The 27,561-nt window shown below is 39.6% G+C and overlaps 2 protein-coding genes across 2 annotated transcripts in view; both read left to right on the forward strand.

Moving 5' to 3' along the window:
• Positions 1-5,171: 5,171 nt before the first annotated feature.
• On the forward strand, positions 5,172-8,661 carry LOC127042717 (40S ribosomal protein S16). The gene is made up of 5 exons (XM_050935967.1): positions 5,172-5,316; positions 6,163-6,264; positions 7,397-7,493; positions 8,268-8,315; positions 8,442-8,661. Exons 1-5 carry the CDS (start codon positions 5,269-5,271, stop codon positions 8,585-8,587), a joined length of 441 nt encoding a protein of 146 aa, XP_050791924.1. The 5' UTR covers positions 5,172-5,268; the 3' UTR covers positions 8,588-8,661.
• Positions 8,662-18,332: 9,671 nt separating this feature from the next.
• OTOGL (otogelin like) overlaps positions 18,333-27,561 on the forward strand; it is a 135,739-nt gene continuing 126,510 nt past the window's right edge. Inside the window, exons 1-8 of the mRNA XM_050934069.1 lie at positions 18,333-18,411; positions 19,510-19,549; positions 20,673-20,721; positions 21,705-21,771; positions 22,505-22,603; positions 23,945-24,099; positions 25,567-25,688; positions 27,304-27,509. Of these exons, the coding sequence (XP_050790026.1) occupies positions 18,333-18,411; positions 19,510-19,549; positions 20,673-20,721; positions 21,705-21,771; positions 22,505-22,603; positions 23,945-24,099; positions 25,567-25,688; positions 27,304-27,509 (817 nt within the window). The remainder of the gene's footprint in view (positions 18,412-19,509; positions 19,550-20,672; positions 20,722-21,704; positions 21,772-22,504; positions 22,604-23,944; positions 24,100-25,566; positions 25,689-27,303; positions 27,510-27,561) is intronic.

A 27,561-nucleotide genomic window follows, 5' to 3' on the forward strand; every position in this document is an offset into this window, starting at 1 on the left:
TAATTGATTATTTAATACTTAAGCCCTGATCTGCACTGAGAATTGCATTGGCATAGAGAAGGATCCACCCAATACAGGTTGGGAATGTATTTATAAAGTTGGGTATCTAAAGGAAATCCTTTTGCAGGTCACACTTAAGGCCCCAATTATGCAAAGACTTAAATGTGCTCTATGCACTGTGAGTAGTGCCTTTTACTTGAATGGAACTATGTAATGTGCAGAAAATTAGGCACATGTGGAAACCCTCAAATGTTTGGGGCCTAAAAGGGATTAGAACTATTCAGTTGTACTAGTTTAGGACTATTCAATATATTTATTTACAGGCAGAAGGATTGGTTGTTTAATGACAAATTAAATGTATAAATAAAAGTATTGACTGTCAACAGAAATCTGTTTCAGAAATATGTATTAATTCAATCTGCATTTTTTATACACATGGATTCCATATAGCAGAAATGTCTTTATACTCATTATTATTGGCATGAGGGTTTCAGTGAAATATTAGATCTTACATTTCAAAAAAATCAAGCTCCACAAAAGACACAATATTCCATATTGTATTATATACTATTATATGTGAAAGATAGAGACAAAAACCCAGATCCTGCAAAGAGCTCAGTGCAGACAGATGGATCCTGTACCTGTGAAGAGTCCACTTTCTTTAATGGGACTTTGTGTGGGCACATGGATCTGCATGCAGGGAGCTTACATATCAAAGATACTATTTTGATATTTCTTAGCAAATGCAATTGTCATAAACAAATAGTTAAGGGTTAATGTCTCTTTTACCTGTAAAGGGTTAACAAGCTCAGTGAACCTGGCTGACACCTGGCCAAGGACCAATCGGGGGAGAAGATACTTTCAAATCTTGGTGGAGGGAAGTCTTTGTTTGTGCTTTTTGGGTTGTTCTTTGTTCTCTCTTGGGATTAAGAGGAGTCAGACATGCAACCAGGTTTCTCCAATCTTTCTGAAACAGTCTCTCATGTTCATAATAGTAAGTACTAACTAGATAGAAGGTGGAGTAGTTTTTATGTTTGTTTTCTTTATTTGCAAATGTGTATTTTGCTGGAAGGATATTTTACCTCTGTTTGCTGTAACTTACACTTAGGCTAGGGTGGAGGGAGTCCCTCTGGTCTATGTAAAGCTGAGACCCTGTACACATTTTCCATCTTGATTTTACAGAGATAATTTTTACTTTTTTTTCTTTCTTTTTAAGAACCTGATTGATTTTTTCCTTGTGTAAGACTCAAGAGGACTAGGTCTGAACTCACCTGGGATTGGTGGGGAAAAGGAGGAGGGGGGAAGGTGAATTCCTCTCTGTGTTAAGATCCAAGGAGTTTGAATCACACTATCTCTCAGGGAAACCCAGGGAGGGGAAAATCTGGGAGGGGGAAGGAGGGGGAATGGTTTATTCCTCTTTGTTTTAAGACTCAAGGGATTTGGGTCTTGGATTCCCCAGGGAAGGTTTTTGGGGGACAGAAACTGTACCAAACACTATATTTTGGTTGGTGGCAGCATTATCAGATCTAAGCTAGGAATTAAGCTTAGAGGGGTACATGCAGGTCCCCACTTTCTGGATGCTAAAGTTCAAAGTGGGAATAAGACCTTGACAGCAATATTTCAATGGCAAAAAATACAGCTTTTTCACTCTTATTTATTATCTATGTTACCACAGCACCTAGGAGCCCTACTCATTGACCAGGACCCCACCATGCTAGGTTCTTTGGGGCAGGGACCATCTTTTTGTTATCTGTTTGTGCAACACTTAGATCTGGATCACGGCCCTATTGTGCTGGGGCTTCTAGGTGATATTACAATATAAATAATAATCTGGATTGCTCAGAACTAACCCAAGGAAGCATTACCATTTCCCAACAATTCCTCAGAACATCACTTTTGAGCTGATACCAAACATGATAAAATTCAGATATCTGTGGATTTTTTCCATGATTTGGTCTGAAGCATTTGAACACAGGTCATAACAGGCTAAGTAGTGCAGTGCTCTTTTAATATTCACCATGCCCATCTTAGCAGCATTCCTTTATAAGAAGTGCACTGAATAGCCTCTAGGTGGCACATGGATTCTTTTATTTGTCAGATGTCTTTTTGTTCCATTTAGCAAAATGAACTCATACAAGAGGAGAGTTTCAAAGTTAGGAGAAAATCTATCACACTGTGCACAAACTTTAAAGAACTTGGAACTTCCTCTATTTCGAATGTCTGTCAAGCTTATGTTTACGGAAACGTTATTTCCTTTGTGGCTAAGGATAAGACAGGCGTGTTTCAAAATTAAAGTAGTAAACAAAATAAATGAACAGAAATTATAAAACATTATACTGCAAAATCAGTAGAAAAATGTAAACTTAAAAGGACCATATGCCACTGCACCAAGAGCCAAGCTCAGAAGGAGTGGTTCTAAGTGTCTGGGATGCTTTTTCAGCTCAGATTGGCTTAGGTTAAATATTAAGTGAAATACTTTGGGTTATAGTGCCATTTGTTTTAGATTAAGCATTTAATTCTACTTTGCACCAAGTTTTTGTGTTGATTTAGGAAACAATCTTGAAAGCTGTTCCATGTAGATAGGCCATTTTTACTCAGAGAGTAGAGGTGTTGGGCCAGTTTTATATTTTACTCACCACCTTGGTAGTGGTTACTCCTTATGATGCTCAGATACTATGGTACAGATGCCTAGAAAATAGCACCTACAAATAGACTGGGGTTCATGAAAAAAGGTATCCAGATGAGAGAAATCACACTGATTCCAGTAAAATTCCCTCTTTGTAATGGGGAAATCATGCTGGAAGTGAAAGACTCCTTCTAATCAACAGCTTTTTTTTTTTTAAAAAATGTATTTAGAAAAGGACCCATTGTGTGAAAGGGCCCAGGCAGAGAAAACCTTGGACGGGTGTGAGGAGCTGCGGTTGCCATGTGTCAAGGTTTTTCCCCCCACTTTGAACTTTAGGGTACAAAAAGTGGGGACCTGCATGAACACTTTTAAGCTTAATTACTAGCTTAAATCTGGTATGCGGCCACCAGCCAGAATTTAGTGTCTGGCATACTTTCTGTTCCCCCAAAACCTTCCCTGGGGAACCCAGACGCAAACCCTTTGGGTCTTAAAACAAGGAGAAATTAACCATCCCTCTCCTTTTCCCCCCAGACTTTCCCCTCCCTGGGTTGCCTTGAGAGGCTTCACACAAATCCAAACTCCTTGGATCTTAAAACAAAGAGGAATTAACCATCCCCCTCCTTTTCCCCCACCAGTCCCCTGGTGAGTTCAGACCCAATCCCTTGGATCTTAAAACAAGGAAAAATCAATCAAGTTCATAAAAAGAAAATTTTTACTTTTTTTCTTTCTTTAATTAAAAGTTATCTCTGTAAAATCAGGATGGAAAATGCTTTACAGGGTACTCAGATTCATATAGACTACAGGGACCCCCCCCACCCCCAGCCTTAGATTCAAAGTTACAGAAAACAGAGGTAAAAATCCTTTCAGCAAAAAGACACATTTACAAGTTGAGAAAACAAACATAAGACTAATCTGCCTTGCCTGGCTACTACTTACAATTTTGAAACATGAAAGACTGATTCAGAAAGATATGGAGAACCTGGAATGATGTCCCATCCCTCTCAGTCCAAAGAGTGAACAACGAACCAAACAAAAAGCACAAACAGAGACTTCCCTCCACCAAGATTTGAAAGTATCTTGTTCCCCTATTGGTCCTCTGGTCAGGTGTCAGCCAGGTTTACTGAGCTTCTTAACCCTTTACAGGTAAAAGAGACATTAACCCTTAACCATCTGTTTATGACACTATCTAACACTAGTCAGTACTATTTAGTGGATTATTTGGGTTAGTTTAATGATAATAATGATAGGTGAAAGCCTATGCTGTTGTACAGCAGTAATTCATAAAGTGTAAAAAAATAAGAGCACAGAGAACTTAAAAATTGGATAGTAACAGACCACGAATCCCAGTGAAGATTGAACCTGGTGATACTCATCAGAAAGAGAGCTCACCCATGCTTGTAGTGGTTTCCATCATTTCACAGTGACTCAACAGTCATCTGAGGCTTCTGGGTGACACACAGTGATAATCCTAGAACCTTATTGTATAGTAATACCCAGTTATCATGTAGATTTATCTTATAGCCTTTATCTTTATTATGGCCCTGAGCATTGGACAACTGGGATTGACTGAAACATTTGGTGAATTAGGGGACTGTGGGACGTGAGAGAGCTGGTGCTGGAGAGAAAGGACTGGAGCCCTAGGGTTGGGGGACACCATGAGGCTGGTGCTGGGAATGGAGAACATTGACACTGGAGAAGATGGTGGGATTGGAGGATGCTGAGGGGGCTGATGCTGGGATTGGGGGTAGGGATGTAAAATGTTAACCAGTTAACCATTAGATTTAATGCTTAACCATTAAGCCTTGGACTGGCCGGCCCAGCAGCTGCGCTGGCCAGAGCAGAGCCAGCCTCAGCTGCGCTGGTGGGATTGGCCCCAGCTGCTAAATCAGTTAATCATTTAAATGAAATATTTTAACAATTTAAACAAAATAGTTTAACAGTTTAAACAGTTAACTTTTAAAATGGTATTTACATCCCTAAGTGGGGGGACACAGAGAAATGCTGGGAGTGGGCGACACTGGACTCGGGGTGCAGCTGGGGATTGGAGAGACGCTGGTGCTGGGATTGGGGGAGCAGCTGGTTCTCGGACTGGAGGACGTTGGGAGGCTGGTGCTGAGACTGGGACTGCAGGACGTCGGGAGGCTGGTACTGGGAGTTGGGGAGCAGGTGGTGCTGGGCCTGCAGGGCACCAGGAGGCTGGTGCTGGGTGAGCAGCTAGGAACCTGTACGGGGACTGGAGGGCGCCGGGAGGCTGGTGCTGGGACTGGGGGAGCAGCTGCGACGTGGGGGGCTGGCGCGGGGAGGAGGGACACCGGAGGACGCAGCTACGAGTGACGATCGATCCCCGCACCATCCTCTTCCCCAGCACCTCTCCCCACCCCGCCCGTTCCGAGACTCCTGCCCCCCCCCTTCGGGCAGCCGTAAAGCGCGGCGGGAGGGAGCCGTGTCGCGCGGCCGGAAATCAGGCTGCGCTTTGCGGCTGCGCTGCCCCTGCGAAGCGGCTCCGGAGGCCCCGCTCTCTCTTTTACTGCTGCTGTCGCTGGCAGAAGGTGAGTTTTCGGCAGCTCCGTGACACACCCCCCCCCCCATCGCGCCGGGCCGCGCGCCGCTCACCGCCGTGTCTGTCTGTTGCAGGAGGAGCCATGCCGGCCAAGGGGCCCCTGCAGAGCGTCCAGGTCTTCGGGCGGAAGGTGAGCGAGCGAGCGGGAGGGCGGGCGAGCAAAGCCGGGACCAGGCCGCACTCCCCGGCCTGTGCGCTCCGGGGGCCGCAGGGGCCTCCACGTGTCTCGCCGGGCCCAGCCAGGCGGGGCGGCCGGTAACCCTGGCCCGGGGCTCCCGCCTCCCGACGCGGAGCTGCCGGGATGCGGCCCTAGGGACACTGCGCCATCGGCCAAGCCCGTCATCGCGATCGGGGCCAGGCCGCGGCGCTAGGAGTGAGCAGCTGCAGCACCCCGGCCGCGTGCGCCTGCACGTGTGTTCGTCCCCACGGACCCAGCAGCCTCCCTGCTACCCCCCATAGGTGTCGGAAGGGGGGTACGGCAGCACCCCCCGATTTGAAGTAGCTCCCATCATGTACAGGGTTTACGGTGTGGGTCAATGGCTCCCAGCGCCCCCACTGTACAAGTTGTTCTAGAGCCCCTGCCTCCCCGCCCCCCAATCGCACAAAGGTATCACTGTAAAAAGCAGATGGTGAAGGTAATGGCTTTGCCTCTGGGCCTCTTCTTCTCCTCCTCCATGATCTAGGCGGCCTGGCTGCTGGTAGTAAATAATGTCATCACACTTCCCACGTGTAGATCAAATTTTGTGTGTTTTTAGCAAGGCTGACTTGACAATATATTTTTTTATTTTAAGTCTTCATTTGACCTAGTAGGTTTCAATGGTTTGCAGCAGTGGCTTTGCTTTAAATGGAAAAATACTTTTTGAAATCTTGGATGTCATAATCTAGACTGAAAGCCCCCTGTATGCTAGTCTCTAAAGCAGTTGGTGCACAGTTAATCGTATAGGAATGCTTTCCTCACATATGCTTGCTCTTTTAGAAAACAGCTACTGCTGTTGCTCACTGCAAGAGAGGAAATGGTCTCATTAAAGTGAATGGAAGACCCCTGGAAATGATTGAGCCCAGAACCCTGCAGTACAAAGTAAGCACTTTATTGGTTTTCTTTGGACATAGCAAACGTTTTGGCCTGAGGGCCGCATTTGGGTATGGAAATCATATGGTGGGCCATGAATGCTCACGAAATTGGGAGTTGGAGTACAGGAGGGAATGAGGGCTCTGGATAGGAGTATAGGCTGTGGGGTGGGGCCAGAAATGAGTTCAGGGTGGGGGAGGAGGCCCTGGGCTTGGACAGGGGGTTATGGTTCCCGACCAATGGGAGCTGCTTAGGTGGTGCTTGGGGCAGGGACAGCATGCGGAGCCCCTGGCTTTCTCTAGACATAGGAGCCAGAGGGAAGACTTACCACTGCTTTTGGGAGCCCTGGCACACACAGAGCGGGGCACGCCCCCGACCCCACTCCCAGGTAGGAGCTTGAGGACCTGATTAAAACATCTGAAGGGCTGGATGCAGCCCCTGGTCTGTAGTTTGTGAACCCCTCCACTAGATGATCCATTTTTTTTTTTTTAGTGGCCATGTAGGCTGTTAGCCGTAGCTTGACTATTTGTAAGTGTGCACAATTTTAGATTTTGGAGTTCAGTATTCAGATTAAATAATAAAAGTATATCCTCACTCAAGTCACTTTGCAAAATGGGATTTGAGTTTCTGTATCAGTTAGGTGCTTTTCTCAATTTTACTCAATTCATATTTTCTCAATTCATTTATTCTTATTAGTGTTGATGGGAGCAAAGTATATATGTTGGTAGGTGTTAATCTTCCTTAGATCTAACTTGATAAAGTTTAATATTACCTAGTTTGACTCATCAGTTAAGCTCAAAGCACTTTACAAAGTATCCTTACTCCCATTTACAAATGGGGAAACTGGGGCACAGGAAGGCAGAGTGACTTGCCTAACGTCACCCAGCAGGCCAGGAGCAGAGTTGTGACAAGAACCCAGGTCTCCTGGGCAGCGCTCTGCTCTTATCCACTAGTGACTAGGCCACATTGCCTCAGTGGTTTTAATTTAATTACTTTAGCATGTGCATTGTAAATTCAAGGCTCATAGCACCAAATATTTTATAAATCCATGCTTAGAAACCTTGCTCATATCACTGATTGCTGCCTCTTGATTATAAATATGTTCTCAACATTTAATACAGTTTTTATGTCTATTTCTTAGTTGCTTGAACCTGTTCTTCTCCTGGGCAAAGAACGCTTTGCTGGTGTTGACATCAGAGTCCGTGTTAAGGGTGGAGGCCATGTAGCACAAATTTACGGTACGACTCTTGTACAAGATCCTTAGTATGGACTGGAATAGATTAAACTACTTATTAAATTCTATAATTTTTTTTATCTTAGGGAATAAACATCATCTACAGTTTAAAGCTTTGGCTATTACAAGTACGATAGGTGTATCTTGAACTATATCTCTATCACCTGCTCTCATTTATACACATCAATGATCCTTATGGAAATAATCTGAATGAAACTGGCATTTAGCATTTCCCTCTTCCAGGGCTATATAAATGATTACATGTGATTGGTCATAAATTGGATTTTGGAATGAAGTTAAACAGCATTTTCCAACTGCACTGCAAAATCAAGCAGTTACTTGTCTCAGATAAAATTTCTTAGATAAAAATCCTAGAATCAGAACTTAACTTGTAACTTACTCACATTGGGCAAAATAGAACATAAATTGCTTTTCAGAAGTGTTAACGTTGTGCTGCTGCTAGTTAAGGCCTGAACATTCATTAAAAAGATATGGCTCAGAAGATGCACAGGAAGCAAGTAGATGTATTGACCCAAATCTCCATCTGTTTTAGTTAACCACCCTGACATTATTTTAAAGTAAGTTTTTCACTAAAGGAGGTGGCTTGAGGTAGAAGGTGTATGACACACAATGGTTTGATGTGGTTTTATCATTACACTTGTAAATATTTTTCATTTGTCAAATTCATTTCTGCCAACCCCTCCCCAAACCCTTTGCCATGTTTTCTATGTAAACCTGAATTTATTGGATATTGTTAACTTGTCTCTTTCCTCAACAGCAATCCGTCAATCTATTTCCAAAGCATTGGTGGCTTATTATCAGAAGTGTAAGTTGATTGATTTTGTTTTACTAGCCTTTTTGAAGTGTTTAGCTTCAGACATTTAAGTGCTATAGGTAGCACAGTAATAGATGGCAGTATAGAATGTTAGTTACAAACGTGATCTTTTTTCAGATGTTGATGAAGCTTCCAAGAAGGAAATCAAGGACATCTTAATCCAGTATGATAGGACCTTACTGGTTGCAGATCCTCGTCGTTGCGAGTCCAAGAAGTTTGGTGGACCTGGTGCCCGTGCACGCTACCAGAAGTCTTACCGTTAAAATTGTTCTTTACCCTTGTATCCTGCAATAAATATGAGGAAAAGTTAATAAATAGCTCAAGTTTTTAAATCTGGTATTTGTTTATATTGGATAACTGTTTTTTTTTTTTTTTTCAGGGTTGGGCGTCCTTCAGTAGTTAAATATTTTATTAATATAAGAGAACTGACCTTAAACACAGGGGAAGTGCTGGTGTCTAGAAATGAAGAAAGGCACTTTGCTGCTGTTAGATACACATTTTTTTCTTTGTTTCAAACAATAAACTCTCCATACTGTGCTCCATGCACCCTTGAAAAACCACTAACAAATCTAGCAGCGTAGTTTCTAAAATTGTTAACCTAGGGAAATTAAAAGATCTTATCTCAACCCTCCCCAAAATCCTGACCAAATGCTACAAAGCTGTATTATTGCTGTTTTGGAGCAAGAGGAGTATGTTTCTTTCTCTGTTGAAAATTCTACAGCGTATGCATGTTGAAGTGCAGTAGCAGACTTTTTAAAATGCCCTTGTGCTATGTGAGTTTTTACGTTTATATTCAAGACTAGAAAACTGATGTTTTCCAAAAGTCATGAAAGCTTTCATATGTCCATTCAAGCTAAAAAATGTTTAAATATAATTACTTACAATTGTCAAAGTCAGACTCAGGACTCACAATTTGTCAGACCACTCTGTGTTTTAGCAAAAGCGCTCTGCTACTACACCCAGAAAATGTAAGCGCCATACAAGGCTCAAACCACCTTATTTATTCAGATAAAAGGAAATTAAATTAACAAGTTTACAAAGGGAGCAGAACTGATAAGTTTACCTGGGGCCAGACATATGTCATGTCCTTATTAACTCTCACCAATCTCTTAATGTCCAACCATCAGTTTAAGTGAACCCATTGTTCAATACCTTAATGTTCCTCTTCCTGACAACTTTACCTCAACATTCCTCATTCCTGCTTAAAGGAACATACAGCATTTCTATAATTCATTCTACAATACATACTTTCACACAATGCTTCAGAAATATTGGACATTGAAAGGGTTGCACAATGCCCTGAAAATGAGAGAAAGGTCGTTACTCTTGAGGTGCTTTTATACTAATTTGGGCACATGTTATACACCCATAACAGTTCAGACATAAAGGGGTGCAGGTAATGTTATCAGTTTGAAGGACAGACATGTTTCCTGTCTCACAAGATTGGGGAGGCAATTCAAAGCGTTGGAAGTACATGTGTAATATCTGACTAAAAGCAGACAGATGGGGAGTAATCTGGAGGGAGATCTAGATTAGCAGTTGTCATGGTATAATTCCCCACTCTGAACCTTAGCATCCAAGAGATGAGGTACCAGCATGAATTCCTCTAAGCTTGATTACCAGCTTAGGACCTGTAGCGCTGCCACCAACCAGGAATTCCAGTGCTTGGTACACTCTGGTCCCCCCAAGACCTTGCCTGGGGAACCCCAAGACCCAGACCCTCTAGATCTTACCACAAGGAAAGTAAACCCTTCCCCCCACCGTTGCCTCTCCCAGGCTTCCCCTCCCTGGGTTACCTTGGAAGATCACTGTGATTCAAACTCCTTGAATCTTAAACAGAGAGGAAAATGCACCTTCCCTCCCTCCTCCCAGACTCTCCCTGAGAGAGACAGTAATCCTAACACAGAGAAATTATCCTCTCTCTCCCTCTTCCCTCCTTTCTCCCCACCAATTCCCTGGTGGATCCAGACCCAGTCCCCTGGGGTCTCACCAGAATAAAAAAACAACCAGGTTCTTAAACAAGAAAAGCTTTTAATTAAAGAGGGAAAAACAGTAAAAATTATCTTTGTAAATTTAAAATGGAGTAGGTACAGGGCCTTTCAACTATAGACACTGGGAATACCCTCCCAGCCTAAGTATACAAGTACAAATTAAAATCCTTTCAGCAAATACAAATTTGAACTCCTTCCAGCCAAATACACATTTGCAAATAAAACAAACATAACCTAACTCACTTTATCTACCTAGTACTCACTATTCTGAACTTATAAGAGCCTGTATTGGAGAGATTGGAGAGAAACCTGTTGCACGTCTGGTCCCTCTGAGCCCCCAGAGTGAACAACCAAAAACTAACAGCTCACACACAAACTTCCCTCCCTCAAGATTTGAAAGTATCCTGTCCCCTGATTGGTCCTCTGGTCAGGTGACAGCCAGGCTCACTGAACTTAACCCTCTACAGGCAAAAGAAACATGAAGTACTTCTGTTCTATTAACTCTTGACTATCTGTTTATGACAGCAGTTCTCAACCCGAGGTATGCATACCCCTTTGGGTACTCAAGAGGTCCTTCCAGGCAGTACATCAACTCATCTAGATATTTGCCTAATTTTACAACATAAAAAGCCCTAGCAAAGTCAGTACAAACTATAATTTCATAAAATAATTTGTTTATACTGCTCTATATACTATACCCTGAAATATAAGTAAATTATTTATATTCCCATTATTTTATAATTACATGGTAAACATGAGAAAATAAGCAATTTTTCGGTAATAACATGCTGTGACACTTGTATTTTTATGTCTGATTTTTGTAAGCATGTAGCTTTTAAGAGAGGTGAAACTTGGGGTTACGCAAAACAAATCACACTCCTGAAAGGGGTACAGTAGTCTGAAACAGTTGAGAGCCATTGTTCTAGATAGTGGAGGTGCGTGCAGTGTATGAGAGGAGGAAATTGTGGACAGGCTAGGGAGAGAAGTTGCATCTATTTAAGTAGATATTGAGAGGAAAAAGATAAAGAGGGTGAGTGGATGATGAAGAAGACTTAAATGAAAAAGATCTAGCTGCTGTCAACAAAAGGTTGGAGAGCTGGGACATCTGTCACAAGTGACCAGGAAAAATCATGTGAATTTGACAAACAGGTGCTTAAATAATGAGTAGAGGCTTACTGATGCATGGGAGCAGCTCTGAGTCATGATGAGAACAACTGCTTTGTATTCCTTTGTATACTCAGCAGGAAACCATTTTGGAAAGGAATGGAAAACACCATAGGCTGACCAACAGAGTCTAGATTCTTGACCATATCACACTTTAAGCAAGATACTATTTTATTTCTCCCATCAGACAACAGTGGTACTTTGGGGGCTTTTTTGAGGGGTGTCTTCCAAAATTCCTTCTTTGTACTGTAGCCTCCATGGTCCTGCATTGTAGTGATTCCTTCTCACCAACAGCTAAACTCACTTCCTTTGCTAACTGGGGTGTTGGAGATGATCTGTAAAGGATTTTTAAAAACACTGGACTTTTGCCCTTTCTTGTATTGAAGAGTGCTTGCAGGGTTTTTTTTAACCTTAAAAATATCTGCAGTCTGGTCTTCCTTATTGCTGCTGGAGGAGCTCATGGATGTCTGAGAATGAGCTAAAATATTTTAGGGTAAGGGAGTGAAATTGTTAATTAAGATTTCCTTTTTCATAAATGTCATTAATATTAAATAGTATTAGCATAAATTGAACAAACTTCTGAACAAGAATGATAAGTCCTGCTCTCATTTGCTCAGCTTTCAGTCTCTGTTGATAACATAACTAATTTTTCAGTCACAGTTGTGTGTTCCAGAGTGGATAAGACCTGAATTTCAAACTCAACGCAACTGAAAAATCAAACTGTTATTCTTTCCTCATACGTCAGAAAGAAAGGAGGAGGAATTTAGGAAAGCAACAAGCCCATTTTTGTTTCCTTTTTGCAGATCTACTGTGACCCACTGGTAACTTGTTTGCCAGACTTCTTTTTGTTTGTTTTTTTTCTCCTGCAGCAAATGAACAATATGCCTAATTTCACTTCAGAAGTTTTATTCTGGTTTATTATTGTTCTGACTGATCTCTCTTGTGGGATGTTCTCTGGCTTCTCTTTCCTCTCAGTTTCCTTTGACCTGTGAAACTTCTCATCACCCCATCTAGGGATGCAGTATTGGCTGGTTAGAACATTGGAGCTCATCCAGGTTTCTTCTTGTGATGAAATTGATGATGAATGATGAGCTATTTTAGCTCTTGGGCCATAAAAGCTGTGCCTCCCCCTTTCTAGGCCTGACTTTTTGAGTGCAGAGATGGGGAATGAAACCTGGATATATTGTATGGCTGTGCAGAGCATACTGCCTCCGTGGCATTTCTTCAAACAGAGAAGCCCTTAAGCATAACAAAAGTGAATCAAAATGTTTTCTAAAAGTGGATTTTGATCTCATGAAAATGTCCTGTTAATCTCTGCAATGATTTCACGTCAAACTATTTGATTTTGTTAATAAGATGTAAATCTTACTCGATGTGTATTGGGAGATGCTATATGCCAAGGGGTGGAGGGTAGTTTTATTTTCTGAAATACTACAAGTAAATTGGTGTGAGCAAAGTGCCTGAGAGCACGGTGGAAATAGGATGTAGTAGTGAGAACTCTGTTTTTCCTATTTATTCTCTCTCTCCTCCAATTACCTTCACTGGGGGATGAGTGGTGAAAAGGATTCTTCTACCATCAATAGTGGTAGGAGCAGCTTTACCAACTCAGCTCTGGTATAGCCTGCCCCTCCTCAGCTAGCCCTTATCAGCAACAAGATGTGTAAGACCAGAAAGAGGTCCCCCAGCAGCAGTGAGGCTCAGCTGGGAATTGGAGGTGATCTGGTTCCAGCTTGGCCCAAGCACCATCCCAGGGCTCACTAGCTTCAGGAGCATTAAGTTTAGGAGGCAGAGTAGGGACTGGGAGCTGCTGTGCAAATGTGGATCCTGCCTAGTCTGGACACCTGACACTGGGACTACCAACTGTGGGTGTGATGCAAGCTCTGAAAAGTTCCATGTGTCACTGTCATCAACAATGTAGGGAGAGCCAAAATTGGGAGTAGCTGGACCAGTGTGGCTCTGGCCTGGTGTATCCTCGCTGACCAGATTGCCCTTTTATGCTGCACAGTCCTTGTAGAAGCTGAAGATGCTCCTTGCTGCTATGGTTTTAGAGTCATTGAAATAAATTGTGCTCGACTGTAATACCCACATAGATTATAAGTGGTTATTAAAAAGTTTGTTATTCAATGAGGCTGTTAATTTTGTATATTTGAAGTCAGCCAACAAACTTTTAAATACAGAATTAATATCTTAAATTAACTTTGTCATTTCTAACAGTAGAAAGTCTAGATAGAGAACACCTATTAATCATTCAGTTTGTCTCCCTATGTCACCCAATGCAGGATGGTTACCTAACATATGTGTTCTCATGGGATCTTTTTTTTTTTATTACTTGATTTTTCAAAGGTCTCAAGCAGTGGGGCTTCTACTTATTCCCTTATGCAGGCAAATTCATTTCATTGTCTGAATGTAATTCCTCCTATTCAACTTAATTTCCCCCCCCCTACACTTCCCATTTCTTAATTTTAATCCCATGACTCTTATACCACAGTCTACCTCGCTGAGTAATTGCTTTCCCTCCTTGAATGCTTGTTGGACTGTTACGACCTTGCCTTATCTGTCATCCCCCTATTACACTAGTGAATTTTGTTGCTGTTTGTTTCCTCAAATTTCTCAGTCTTTCTGGTAATATAGTTGCCAGACATTAATGCAGTTTTACAGGTGCAGTTGTGTTAGAATCGTAGAATGGAGGATTATTGCTTTGCTGCTATATGCCTGATTATGTCTGTGTTTTGAAGGCCTAACCTGCATGGACCTTTTTGCAGCTATGACACATTGCAAACTAATGTCTAACATGTTTTCTAGTATGATTTCCTATGTCTCTGTGCATTATTGCTTTCCAAGTTTCTCAGTCCGAATAAGTGTGTATGTTCTGGAATATTTCTCTCACTTTGCATTATTTCAAGATTAATCTAATTTTGTTGTGTTCTTTCTGTATTTTTAATATTTCTACTTTCTTTTATATTGTTTGCCTGTCTTCACTGCTTTTGCAAGGACAAAGAAATAATATAAAGGAAACTAGTTACACTATACTGTAAAGTATGATATTAACATGTCTTTTTCCAGCACTAAGTATCAGACACATTAAATAGCATCTAAACAACAGTAAGAATAACTTCATACATTGGTTATCAGTCAGTTATTGGTTACCCAGTTGATGTTCCATGAGACTTTCAGGACAGAGTCACTGGTGTGTACACAACACAAAGGGAAGCTATTTCTGGGCCCTTTTCTTTTCCAAAAGAGTGTTAAAACTCAGTAAATGAAAGTTTCAAATTAGAGACGTCTCCTCATATTTTCAGAGTTGTAGTGGTGGGAAAAATAATCCTTGGGTAAGAGTGTACAGAATTAAAAGAATCTCTGAGAACCAGGCTGTGGTGGGGACAAGGGATGGTGAGAAAGAATCAATACCAAAATGCCTGGATCTGAAGTCATGGCAAAAAGGAATTGCCAACATAGGAACAGTGATGTGAGAAGAGGAGAATAGATGTGAAAGTGGAGAGGAAGAAGAGTGAAAGACTGATACATGATGACCCCTCTCCCAACTTTCACCCCGATAGTAGTTATATTTTATAATATACAGTGGTATGTTTCATTACAGTGGTACTTTATATTCATAAGAATTGGCCCTTCTTTCAGTAAATAGTTTTCTGAAGATACTGTGAAATTACCAAATCATGAAGGTATTGATATGCACCAAATACTCCAGTCATCTCACTTACACAGAGAATAATTGTTAGGTGGCTGATTAAATAGTGTCTGTTTAGGATTAAACCTAATGTGTTACTTTGTTAAAATAAGGTAATAGAAATATTTCTGTCCATGGAGCTATGCAAGTATGATGCATTTATATGTAATTTAAAGTATGGGCTTGGGAACGGCAGAATCTGAGGTCAGATTATCTTTACATCTCTGCTTTTGTAAGAGATGAAGAAAGGAAAGATGAATATATTTACAAGACAAAAATAACTGATGTAGAAGACTAGATGGCTCGGGAATTGGTAATAGAATTCGGAGCCTCTCATCTCTGCATTGTTGGCTTGGGTCCGTACCAGGCTGGTAATAATCAAAAGTCATTACTTCTATTAACTCCTTTTGGTGATCTGTGAAATTAATAGGAGGTCTCAATCCAGCTCTTAATAGACAGGAGTCCATTCATCATTCACATTAAGTGGCTCCCTTCTTGGCAGTGAGCAGAGGTGCAAAGGCACAGATAACAACCTGCTCTCTTACTCATCCCGGGTGATTTTCCAGGTCAATGTTGGAGTATATATTATTCAAAAATTATCCCTTTGATCAATCAAAATATACCATTAATGTGTCCTAGAAAACATCATATGCAGTTCTTGCCTGCAAAGTCCAGGACACCAAGGCAAGGTCTTCATTTGGAGGGGTGAGATGGGGGAAGGGTTGTAGGGAAGATTTCACACTGGGAAATATTTTCATTGATTCCTCTAGAAGATAAGAAGTAGATGGGATAAATGAGACAAAATAGACAGATAAACAACGCTTAAAATGATTTTTTACTATACATTTTTTAAAATACCAAAATGTGGAGGAATACATCATGGAGTTTGTTTTTCAGAAGTTATATTCATTGCTAAGAGTCATCTATAGAGATTAGATTACTGCAATGCACTCTATATGGGCCTACAGCTTAAATCAACCTGGAAAGAGAAGCAGATGTAGAACATGGCAGCCTGTTTAGTAACTGGTACATCTTTCCAGCCGTACATAACACCAGTGCTCCAGCTGCTTCACTGGCTTCCTGTTCATTTCTGTGTCGAGTTTAAGGTAGTGAATTTGAACTATAAAGCTTTAAGTGGCTTGAGGCCTGACTTTTTGAAATACTGCATCTCTCTCAGTCAGTGAAGGCACTTAAGCTAGATGGATAAAAGAAAGAGAACTGCTGGTAGGACAGCTTCCATGCAAGGCCCTTAACTTCTGAAGTCACTTGAATCTAAAATAGCCTTCCAGCATGAGATTAGAGACATGCTGCATGTTGTTACTTTTGGGGTGGGAGCTGCATTGGTGGGCTCAGTACAGCATTGGTTGGAGTGGAAATCTGATTGGTTATTCTCCAGTTTGTTTTGAGGAAGTTGTTGGCTTTATCTTTTAAACACGTCAAAGGCACAAGGAGACCACCCTAGTTGTGTGTAAACATTGAGGTAAAGGCAGTTTCGAGTAGTACACCTGCCCTAGGGTCCCAGTGCCAACTCTTATGGTTTTACTATAACATTTTCCTTTTCTTTATTTTTAAATCTGTCCCGTGTGAAAGAGCCACCAAGGGAAACTGTCTAATCATGGTATTGTCAAATGCACAAAGTAATTTTTTTTAAAAGGAAAATGTGTTTTTCTAATCTCTCTGTCTACTGGTGTACTTAAATCACTGCACAATATGTACCATTCAGTTATAGCAATTATTTGTGTGTTGCCTGTAATCAATAAAAACAAAAACAACCCTCCCAAACAAATTGTTTTTTAGGTCTCTGTAAGTATACTTTGTAACAATTTCTCAGTAAATGTCATATTTTCCTGATATATACCTACAGAAATCATCAGTATTCTTTATAATTATGCGCACACCATAAACCTAGATGATGCTTTACATAAAAATAAAATTGGTGAAATCCTGGCCCATTGAAATAAATGGCAAAACTTTTATTGATTTCATTGGGCCAAGATTTCACCCATTGTCTTTTACGCTGAGGAATTTTTAATCAGCAAGAATGGCGTGTCAGTGAATACTACATGCAGTAGTGTGTGTTTGCACGGTTTGACCCTGGGTTAAATTAAGACATAATGACAAACACTAAATGGGCTGTGGAAGGTCTAGGAGGAAGGGAAAGTACAGTGCTATGATCAAGTGGTTGTTTGGATTAGTAATGTACATGTTTTGATATACAGATTTTTTTTTTAATCTCCAATGAATTTGAAGGGAAGATTAGTGTAGCTCTAGGGCTAGACTAGATGAGGTAGTGTCTTTCCTTTATTTACATTACATTTTGATGAAGAATATAGCCAAGAGGATGGAAAAATTTCCAAAATACTTATGCCCCTGCACCAACAGTTATTCCCTTTCTGTTATGTATGAGATTTTAAAACACATTTTATTTAAAGAAAATATAAACTTCTGGGAAGTTTTCTTTTGTGACATTATCAAAATACTACAAGGAAAAAACTTATTTGCTTCCACTAGGTAGTTAAAATCCAGGTAATTTATTTAATGGAAATTAATGTCTCTTATTTAAAATGTTTGTTGAATACTTTAATATATTAGCCAGTAAAACAACTTAGTGGTACTTTACACGAGAACATTATTGTAAGTTTGAACTGAAAAGTTTCTTTTTTTCATTTTAATAAGTAAAAGGTAGAAAGGGCAGCAATTTTAATTAGCACAAGTTTCAAAACACACAAACATGAAATGACAACTGTTTGAAAAATCTTTCAAAGCATCATGACATGGCAAAATTTCTTTCCATATCACTATCCATGAACGTTATAAAGGGTTGATTCAGTCCAAAAGAGCAGTAAGCCTTGCAGGTCTGGTGTAAGTGTAACTAATACAGGCTCTGGTAAGGAGTTACTATGCATTACTAATGAGAGAAGCACAGCCAAAAAGTTGTATGCAACATTTCCAGAGCTCCAGAAGCTGGATGTGGCTAGGAAGCTTGATGTTTCTTTTTAATTCTCTCCCTGCTTTCTTTTTTTTTTTTTTGTGCCCTGCCTTATTTAAATTTCTCTGCTATCTAAATTTATAAAAGATTTAAACATTCCAGAGACACATACTTCTAAGATGCCATAATAGTCAAGGCCACCAATTTGGATACACTTTATACTAAGAAGCTACACTGAAATGAATATTGTGGGAAAACTCAACTTATTGATACCCTGGAGCGTATTCTTGGTTCATTCTCTGCTGTTGTCTTTGCAAGGTAAGAATTTTATGCTCAATTTTTTCACTAAAAACCTTTTAGAAAGACTTCTCTTAACAATTTAGTAATACAGTTACTTATTTTTCTTTCACTGTAAAGCAAATATTTCTTAAAGCCCATAGCTTAATTAAATAAACAAACAAACCAATAATACAGACTAAAATATATTTACATCACATACTTTTACTCCTTTTGAAACTAAAAATGGCTGATTTTTTTTTAAATTCAGTCTTTAATGCTTGAATTTGAAAAAGAATGATTAGTAAAGAACAAAATTATTTTTCTTGGTTTTCCTGCTTCTATTTATTGTCAAATGTGTTATCAGATTGACGTAGGCGTAATTGTTATGAACAGGTTATGGGTTTGATCAAGATTTGGACTACACCTGCAGTGTGTCTGAACATTTTTTATAACTCTAGAGTAAATATTTGGCAAACTGATTATATAAACTGTCCCAGCTGTTGTCATCACACATGCTAATAATAGATACCATAGACAGCTTAGAAAAATGATTCCTGAGGATAACAGAAATTTTTCAAGTGTTGTAACTTTCACATAGCTTGAAAGTAAAAATATTCTTAAATGAAAGTAAATCTGCTTGAAATCTAGAGCAAGATTTAAACATACTGGACTAAAGGTTTATAATTATTATGTTCAGAAAAGCATTACAGGGAACTGCACTGAAGCCTGATCCGGAGAGGTTCTGAGCACCTTCCGTATTTGTGAGCTTCAGTCTGATCCTGCAGGGTGCTGAGCATTCACCACTTCCACTGTTGATGTTGGGAGTCAAGGGTGCTTAGCACTTTGTAGGACTGGGCTCATTGGAAATTGCAGGTTCTCAGCACTTCTCAGGATCAGGTTCTGAAGATGAAAGACATCAATCACTCAGAAGAAAAGTGTTTCTATCTTTGCTGGCAGGGAGATGGAAAGGCTGCATAAATGCTTTCTGGAAAACTTACTGTCATTAGCCCTCTTCTAAAGAACAAAACTCACTCTTGTTTCTTAAACCAAAGTCAGGTAAACATTTGTCTGCATGTGAAATGCGTAGAAGGAAATAGAGGGAAAAATGGTTTAATTCCATCATTTTTTATCCAACAGGATCCTATTGCGAGTTTTCTCTTTTGAGAAGAACACCAAGGTGAGTGTGCATTCCTCATTTGCAGAGTTTTAAAAGCAAATCGAGGTGAAATCAGTAAGGCTTGTCTGATATGATGGAAGTATAAAAAATACAATATGGCCTTGTGTAGAACACCTTTTACTTTTAGTAACTTAGACATAAAGTATTTCTTCCATTTAATAACTCTTCCCAAAGAGCTGGGGATTAAACATGCAAATCCTTTTTGGAAAAAGAAGTGCACCTCTTTAGTAATCACAAAAACATGGTGTTCCTCAGGGGCCCAAGTAAGTTCACAGGATGAGTTTCTTATGTGACTATTCTCATATCTGATCAAATGTACATTAATTAAATACCATTTTAGTTTCAGGGGTAAAAAAATAAAATTCTAGTGACACACAGAAAGGAATTTCTCCACAAATAAAATGTGTTATACAATAAATATAGTCTCAGTGATAATTCATTTTCTCAGTCTGATAAAAGCACTTGCAAAGCAAGTTATTTGTAATAGTTCAAAACAAAACTAGGGTATCTTCCTGATCCCATTGGAGTCAATGGAAACTTTGCCATTCAGTAGAAGCAGGATTAGAACTCAGCTCTGGACGTCTAATTACTTCTCATACATCTAACGATCACACACTATATTGTACAAAATCTGGCCTGTTAAATAAAACAAAGTGTATTTTGTAGATTGAGGCCATTATTTCTTAAATCAATGTAATTATTGCCTATTGTAATTTAGTTACCACTGGAAGGTAACCATACACTTTTAACACCATGACCACTGCACATGCAAATAGCACTGATGTACCTCAACAACATATGTACCATTCAGGCATCTAATGAAAGAACTTCACTATCTTGTGTCCCATATTATAAGCCCAATTTGCTTATCTCCCCTCCCCCATAAATGCCAGGTACCTCCTTGAACAAGTAGCCTGTGTTCAAGAGCAGAGATCTGAGCACTCTTGAATTTTGTAAAACGAGACTATGAAAAGAAAAAAGTCACCTTTTTAAATGTTAACCCAAGAAAGACCTCTTTGATAACGTGCTGGAAATCAGAGAGAAACACCTCTCCCTAGGGAACAACTTATTCAGGTTGCTCAGGGACCTTTGATTACACAAGATCCTTTTTGTTTTCTTCCAGAAACCAGTTTAATGCAACTCGACAGAAAAGAGATCTCTTAGCAGCTGAGGTAGGTTATACCACAGAAAGAAAGAGGGGCAAAAATCCCCCTCCTTTCTGCAACGGGGCTTTGGTATTGTCACAATGAGGTCTTTGTAAAGGAGAATGGAAATGGTAATAACAAGACAAGGATGAGGAGAAGCTTTTCCATACCTGCTTTCCTCAAACTTAAATCCACAGCCTCATTCATTCTTAGCAAAATGCTTCCTGAATTACCCATCCTAACACACAATGTGGGGAGGAGGGTCTTTGTTAAACCTTTTGTGAGAGCAAACAGAAACTTGGGAGTGAATGTTTGGTGAAAAGCACAATAATGAAACCATAGCCGAACAATTTTGCAAATAGTGTTGTTATTGGGCAACGCTCCTGGGCTGTGCAGCAGGTTCCCAGGGCAGAGTCTGTGCCTCCGAAGACCATTCCCCAGCCTCATTGCTATTGAGATATCTCAGGGAGCAGACCTGACAATTATTCCATCTGGGATGAGTTTAAAGTCTCTCACTCTTCTGCGTACTAGGATTTTGTTGTGTGTCAGAGAGAGATGCAAACTCCTGTAAATTACTGCCATTTGCCAATCCTGGAGAAAGCAACTTGTTCACTGGCACAGGAGTGTGGGGGTTAGCATCTGGGATGCTAGGAAGCCACACAAAATGCTGAGTGCCTGCTTGGGGCAGATGGCTAGTCTTGTGCTAGTATCTCAGTGAGCTGTGCTCCTTGTCCTTCTTCTGATATCTCTGTTGCTGTGTTCCACCCCAGGGATCGCTGCATTTCAGTGATGGAGAAAGTAATTCCTTCCATGTGGTTTACAATTTTACCTAGTGTTTACAAAGTGCTTTGGGATTCTCTTGGATCAAGAGCTCTATATACATGCAAGATCATTTTATGTATTAAGTAATTGTCCTATCCTAAAATTGCTGCAAAATCCCTAGAATTGAATTAGTCAGACCATTTATGAAGTCTTAACACTCTGGTTTTGCTTCTTTGTTTCTCGGATAGACTGGAGCAGATTCGGCTGGGTCTCACCTTCATGGGGACCTTACTCAGGGTCAAAGTCCATCAGGAGGTCAGTACCATGTTAGTAATTCACTACCTGTTTGAAAGGATTTCAGTAAAATGCCATCTATCCATCAACGATCCCTTGTTACCAGAGATTGTGTAACTTTTGATAGTATTTACCTTCTATGCAAAACCCAGTGCTATCTAATCTTGTTTTGGTAACTTGTACTTCTGACTTGCTAAATCATAGAAGATAGTTATAAAAAACAATTAGTTTCTAATGTACCTATTAATGGGGCACCCAAGCACTTAATGAAACAAATTCTTTATTGCTTTACAGTTATTTCCACTCCTAGTTTTCTTGTGTGTCACTTTTGGGCCTTGAGTAGGTATGCTGAGTGGGATTGATAACAGTTGTCCATGGAAGACCAACCTAAAGCCTCTTTTAGAATATTCTAGATGTCAATCAAACTCTTCAGTTTGTTCGAAGCTAATTGAGGGGTTTCACAGATGATACATTCCCATCGCTGTTATTTAGCATCCAGCATGCAAAAACTGATCAAATGAGCTGAACAGTGGCACTTTCTTAAGACAAGATGGAGTTTTTGGTTTCTTTCATATCAATGAATACAAATCATGGTGAATCCTATAGTGTTGCTAGTTTTAAAAATGTTTCTTTGTAAGTGAAATGTGGGAGCTAGACAGTAGTCTCTGCCTGGTCTATATTTTCAAATTGTATTTGTCTTTATAAGTGTTTGAAAAATAACTTTAATGTGGAAGGCTGCTATGTCTTCTTTCAGGCTCTTGTCCTCAAGAATGCCTTAATGGAGCAATTTGTACAGAGGCGGGTGTATGTGATTGTCAGATGTTTCAGGCTCATGGTGAAAGGTGCCAAATTGGTAAGTTTCAGTAATCAGCAACGGAATTGAGTTTCAGATTAGAGTGAGATTTAGGGGTGAGTTTGTTAAAATAATACCTGTTCAGGGCACTTTTTCAATTGCTTTATAATCAAGCTGTAATTCTAAAAGGAGGCTGGGTGGCTCAAATGCTGTATTTCAGAGTGAGATATGGGAGTACAGAAGAGTGTCAGATGTTCCTGAATTTTATTAATACTTGTAACAGTATCCCAGTGCATCATAATGTACCATATCTGCTTTTACTTACTTAGCTGTGTCACCAAAAACATCACTGCATTTCCACTTAGAGTGCCCTATTGCCCATTCTGAAGACAGGATGTTCAAATATTTTAATGGGACAAGTTTTGGCAGGTGCAATCTATTGGTAGTAGAATTGGGGTAGAAGTTGTTTGTCCCTATTGTGATTCCTCAGGCTCTGTAGAACATCTGCAACAGCAGCCGTGGAGGGACTTTCTAAGGTCAGGCCTAGAGCCTCAGCTGGTGTCAACCAGTGTAACTCCATTGAATTCAATGGAACTGCACTGATTTGCGTCAGCTGAGATGGTAGGCCAAAGGGGCTGTTGAAACTGGACCAAAATCTTAGCCTTGGTTCACCCTGAGCCCATACACCAAACACGGACCTAAACTTAAATGATATGATCATCCTCTTCTTTGTAGAGTTTTCTGGATAATGGATTTTTTTTGGTTCACTGGCAATTTCAACAAGTTGAAAACAAAACTCATTTTGTATTAAACAAAATGTTTTATTTGAAAAAAATATTTCATTTCAATTTCAACCATTTTCAGATATATTTAAATTTTAAAACCAAAATGAAAGGAAATGTCAAATAAAAATGTTTCAAAATGAAAAATCATAATGTTTAGTTTAAAAATGTCAAAATAAAAAGTTCTGATTTCTCCCCACCCCAGAATTTCAGTTACTTCCCCCAACCACCCCCCCAAATTGGTGAAATCAACATGAATTCGTGAAATGCTTAATTGTCATGGAATCTGACTTTTTTCACTAAAAAAAAGTTTGGATCCAAAAATTTTGCCCCGCTCTACTCATTGGTCCATTCCTAGTTATAATTTAAAGGTGAAATCCAGGCTCCATTAATGTCAATGGCAACATTTCCATTGGCTTCATCGGTCCACAGTTCCCACCTAGGAGTTTTAAAACTTGCCTTAATCTCATTTCTTGAATGATAAATAAAACTATCTTCTGTGCTGATGTATGCTTATCTACTATGCATGTAATATCTTACTTTTATACATGTCTCTGACACTTGTGTAATTTTTTTGTTATTTTGCATTTTATATGCTCATCTTATTTATTCTCCCCAGTACCTAATGATGGCAAGGATCGAGATGGAATTTGCAAATCATGGGGACAGTATCACTTTGAAACATTTGATGGCATCTACTACTATTTCCCAGGAAATTGTTCCTACATTTTTGCAAAAGATTGCAGTGCTCCGGAACCTCAGTACACTGTATGGGTAAGTGTGTGAATATGTGTTTTGAAATGAAATGCAAAAGATTGATATTACATAGAACTTGTGTTATAGCATAACAAAAATAGCTCAACAGAGACAGTAAATGGATCAAAAGGTGGTTTATTTCCTTTTTAGATTTATAGAATGTGCTGATCAAAAACTCTGTAAGTACACATGCAATAACATCTACAAATCTCTATAAACTGTAAACTGTATTATAAAATGATCTCTTTAGGCAAACATGGGGAACTTTGCTCCTGATTTCAAAGTAGTTGACTGTCTCCTTCATTAGCCCCAGATTGAATCATTTAATGTTAGTGATCAGTGCCCTGACATTGAATAGCATCATTTGTTACATATAAATGAAGTTAAGACTGGTATTATTCCAAAGATAATAACTTTGATAACTATGATAAAGATATTGTGTCCATGACAGATTTGTAAAACTGCAAGTGGTAGTTATAGAGACAAATATGAGTTGAGGAGGTTTTCTGAAATATAGAGATTCTACTTACATTAAATGTGGTTTGACCAGGACAGGTGGACTGGACTAGTTTTGGGCATAGATAATCACACAGGATTTCATATCAAAGAGGCTTCCAGATATCCCCAGTGTAAAGATTTGAAAATAGAAATTGATTAGGAGAGAAGATGTTCATTGAGCTAAACATTTGTGCTATAGAATATATTAGGGTTTTGGGATCTACGTATCTGCCTTGGGCAGGACTACATGAAAATCTTGTGTTGGTACAGTAATGCCAGTTAGAGGGGTGATTATTATTTTTTGATGACATCTCCGCTGGCAAAAGCATTTTTTTTTGCTGATATAAGTTGTTTACACTGTCCTAACAGAACTCTCAAACCAAGCAGGACAAAGCAGAATCAATACTTGGATGGAACACCTCCACATAAGCCCCTACTTGCTGCAGGAAGGGATGCTGATGATTCAATAGATGCTAGTCTGTTTTCTAGATCAATATTGAGAGTGCCCATATGGTGCTGGGGCTGTTGTGTTGCTGGTGGTCCCATCTTTCAAGGAACACATGCCTCTGGGCAGTAAAGGCCCACTTGCACTTTTATGGGGTGTTCTCCACAGTATCATTACCAAACCCATAACTAGGTAATTATATTCTGCCTAAACTAAATTCTCTCTGTAGTTTCAATTGGATAAAATATTCCAGTTCTTTTTTCTGTCTTAAGCTACTATGTAGTGATGCTGGGTTCTGCTAAACAGTTACTGGGTTTCATAGCAGTGCAAGGCAAAGTGGTCTTCTAACCATGTATATCCCTGTATTATTGATCCTTTGTATTGTTTAAATATTTATTTCTAAAGTTCTTTGGGATCCTTCAGTGAGAGGTGTGTAGATATGTAAAAGATTATATGTGTAAATTTATTAAGAGTTGTATGTAAATATTGAGCAGAAAACCACATTTGTTGTTAGTGCATGTGTGTGTTTTTCTCCTCTCAAGGTTCATAACAGCCTCCAGTGTGATGGTTCGGTGTATTCTTGTCTGCGGTCAATCAGCTTATTTTTTTCAAGCCAGGACGAAATAGTTGTTGTGGGACATGAAGTAAGAAAAGAAGGAATCAGGTAAATGAACTGACTGTATTTGCAACTTCTTACCACTGAAATGAAGTATTGGAATTGTGGGAAGGCACTCGAGTAATTTAGCCTGCATCCTTACTGCAAAGTGGACTGGTTACCAGCCCGAGTGAAAGTGGAGCCTATACACTAATCTACACCCACAGCTGCGCCAGCTAGCATGGGCTGAAAGTACCACTAAACTCAGGGGAGAGGTTTTTGTGTGTGGATGGGATAGGGACTAGGGGCAATATCAGGTAAAAGCTTGGCATAACTCTGCAGTGAAGACATACCCTCAGATGTCATATGGTAAAACACGGAGGTTATAATTATTACCAGTAAGTCAAATCCAGAAAGGAACTTAACTCTACTGAAATGTTGAGCGAGTTGTTCACTCACACCTGTCTGAGTTAGCCTCTTAACTTTTCTATTTTCAGTGGTGGGCCTCTATAAGGCATCTGATTTCTGATTTTTCACTTGTCTGTCCCTTGACTGAAAGTTTTTCTACGCTGGGAAATTGCATGGTGTTATAATATGTTAATTATTGGATTGTCTTTTTTAAAATGACGTTAGCTAGTCTTGGTTAACCCTTGGCCAACCCTGATATTGTTTAAAACATGACAGTCAGTCATTGTCTACACTGAGTGCAATGCCCCATGGTAGAGAAGTCCAAATCGAGTTCATCAGGGTCCTTAAGTTCCTTCTGTTACCATTTTGAGGCCCAAAATAGTATTTGAGATACACCAAACCCTGAACTCTATCAGGTTTACCCTTCTTTGTTTCAAACATAAGAGTCGATGAGTAGATCTGGTGTTCTCACATCTGAGCTGCTACACCTGGTAGCTACAAGGATATTGCCATTAGTCCAAGAAGCAGCAACCTTTGAAGACAGTGATTCTGCAATACTAGAGTCTGGTGGAAATCCAAACATAGTTGTCCCCACTAACTGGACAGAGCTACAGGCATGTTAGAGGATATACTGTACATGACTAATAATATGTTCTGTGCTATTTAATCTTTGATTAAGTGAGGGTCTTATTCTACACACATTCTATGTACAGAATAGTTATTGACTTCAAAGGGAGTTGAATGTATTGAAAACTTGAAGAATATGGCTCCATGTCATTACCCTCTCAGTAACTGATATTTTAAAAAGGTTTTGGGCACATCTACCTTTTGCTGCTTCTGTTTACAAATGAATTAAACGTGCACTTAGACTCTAAGAAGGAACTGTATAAATGACTTCATGGGTCCCATGCTTAAAGTCTCTGTCAATGACTCCATGTCAAAACTATTCAGCTTACAAGTAAAAAGATGTCTTTCCTAACACAGCAGTGCTGCAAATGCACCATGGGATTTGAAAGTCAACATGGGTTCTTTGTGGTTTATATATCAATACTGTATTGATTGTGTATGTGACAGAAAATAATCCATTTTACTGAATTGATTGTTCAAAGTAACAGGAGTGGCAGATATTGAAAACATATTTTTGACAGAAAAGTAAACAGACTTTGAGGACACACAGGGAAGAGATCTGATGAGTTAGAAGGTGACATTTTATGTAATCTTTTTCTAGTTCTAGCCTCACTTGTCGTGTTTAAAATGGATTGTTCTATTTTTCCAGATTGACATTGCCTCAGACAATTGGAAATGTTTTCATTGAGAGGCTGGCCGACTATATTTTGGTGAAAACTACCTTTGGTTTTTCTCTTGCTTGGGATGGAAGCTCTGGTATTTATATTAAACTGACAGAAGAACATAAAGGAAAACCTTGTGGCCTGTGTGGAAATTATAATGGCAATAAATCTGATGACCTGATAATACAAAATAGTAAGTGAAGATACCAGAAATGCACCTTTCCTTTGTTTAAAAAAAAAAAAAG

Source organism: Gopherus flavomarginatus, chromosome 1, assembly GCF_025201925.1.
Source record: "Gopherus flavomarginatus isolate rGopFla2 chromosome 1, rGopFla2.mat.asm, whole genome shotgun sequence".
In the NCBI taxonomy this organism is placed as follows: domain Eukaryota; kingdom Metazoa; phylum Chordata; order Testudines; family Testudinidae; genus Gopherus; species Gopherus flavomarginatus.

Bases quoted from the DNA above. Each gene is read 5' to 3' on its own strand.
- LOC127042717 (XM_050935967.1), top strand. From the start codon at position 5,269: ATGCCGGCCAAGGGGCCCCTGCAGAGCGTCCAGGTCTTCGGGCGGAAG. The intron at 7,494-8,267 runs GTACGACTCTTG...TTTCCTCAACAG, and splicing joins CCATGTAGCACAAATTTACG to CAATCCGTCAATCTATTTCC. The intron at 8,316-8,441 runs GTAAGTTGATTG...ATCTTTTTTCAG, and splicing joins GGTGGCTTATTATCAGAAGT to ATGTTGATGAAGCTTCCAAG.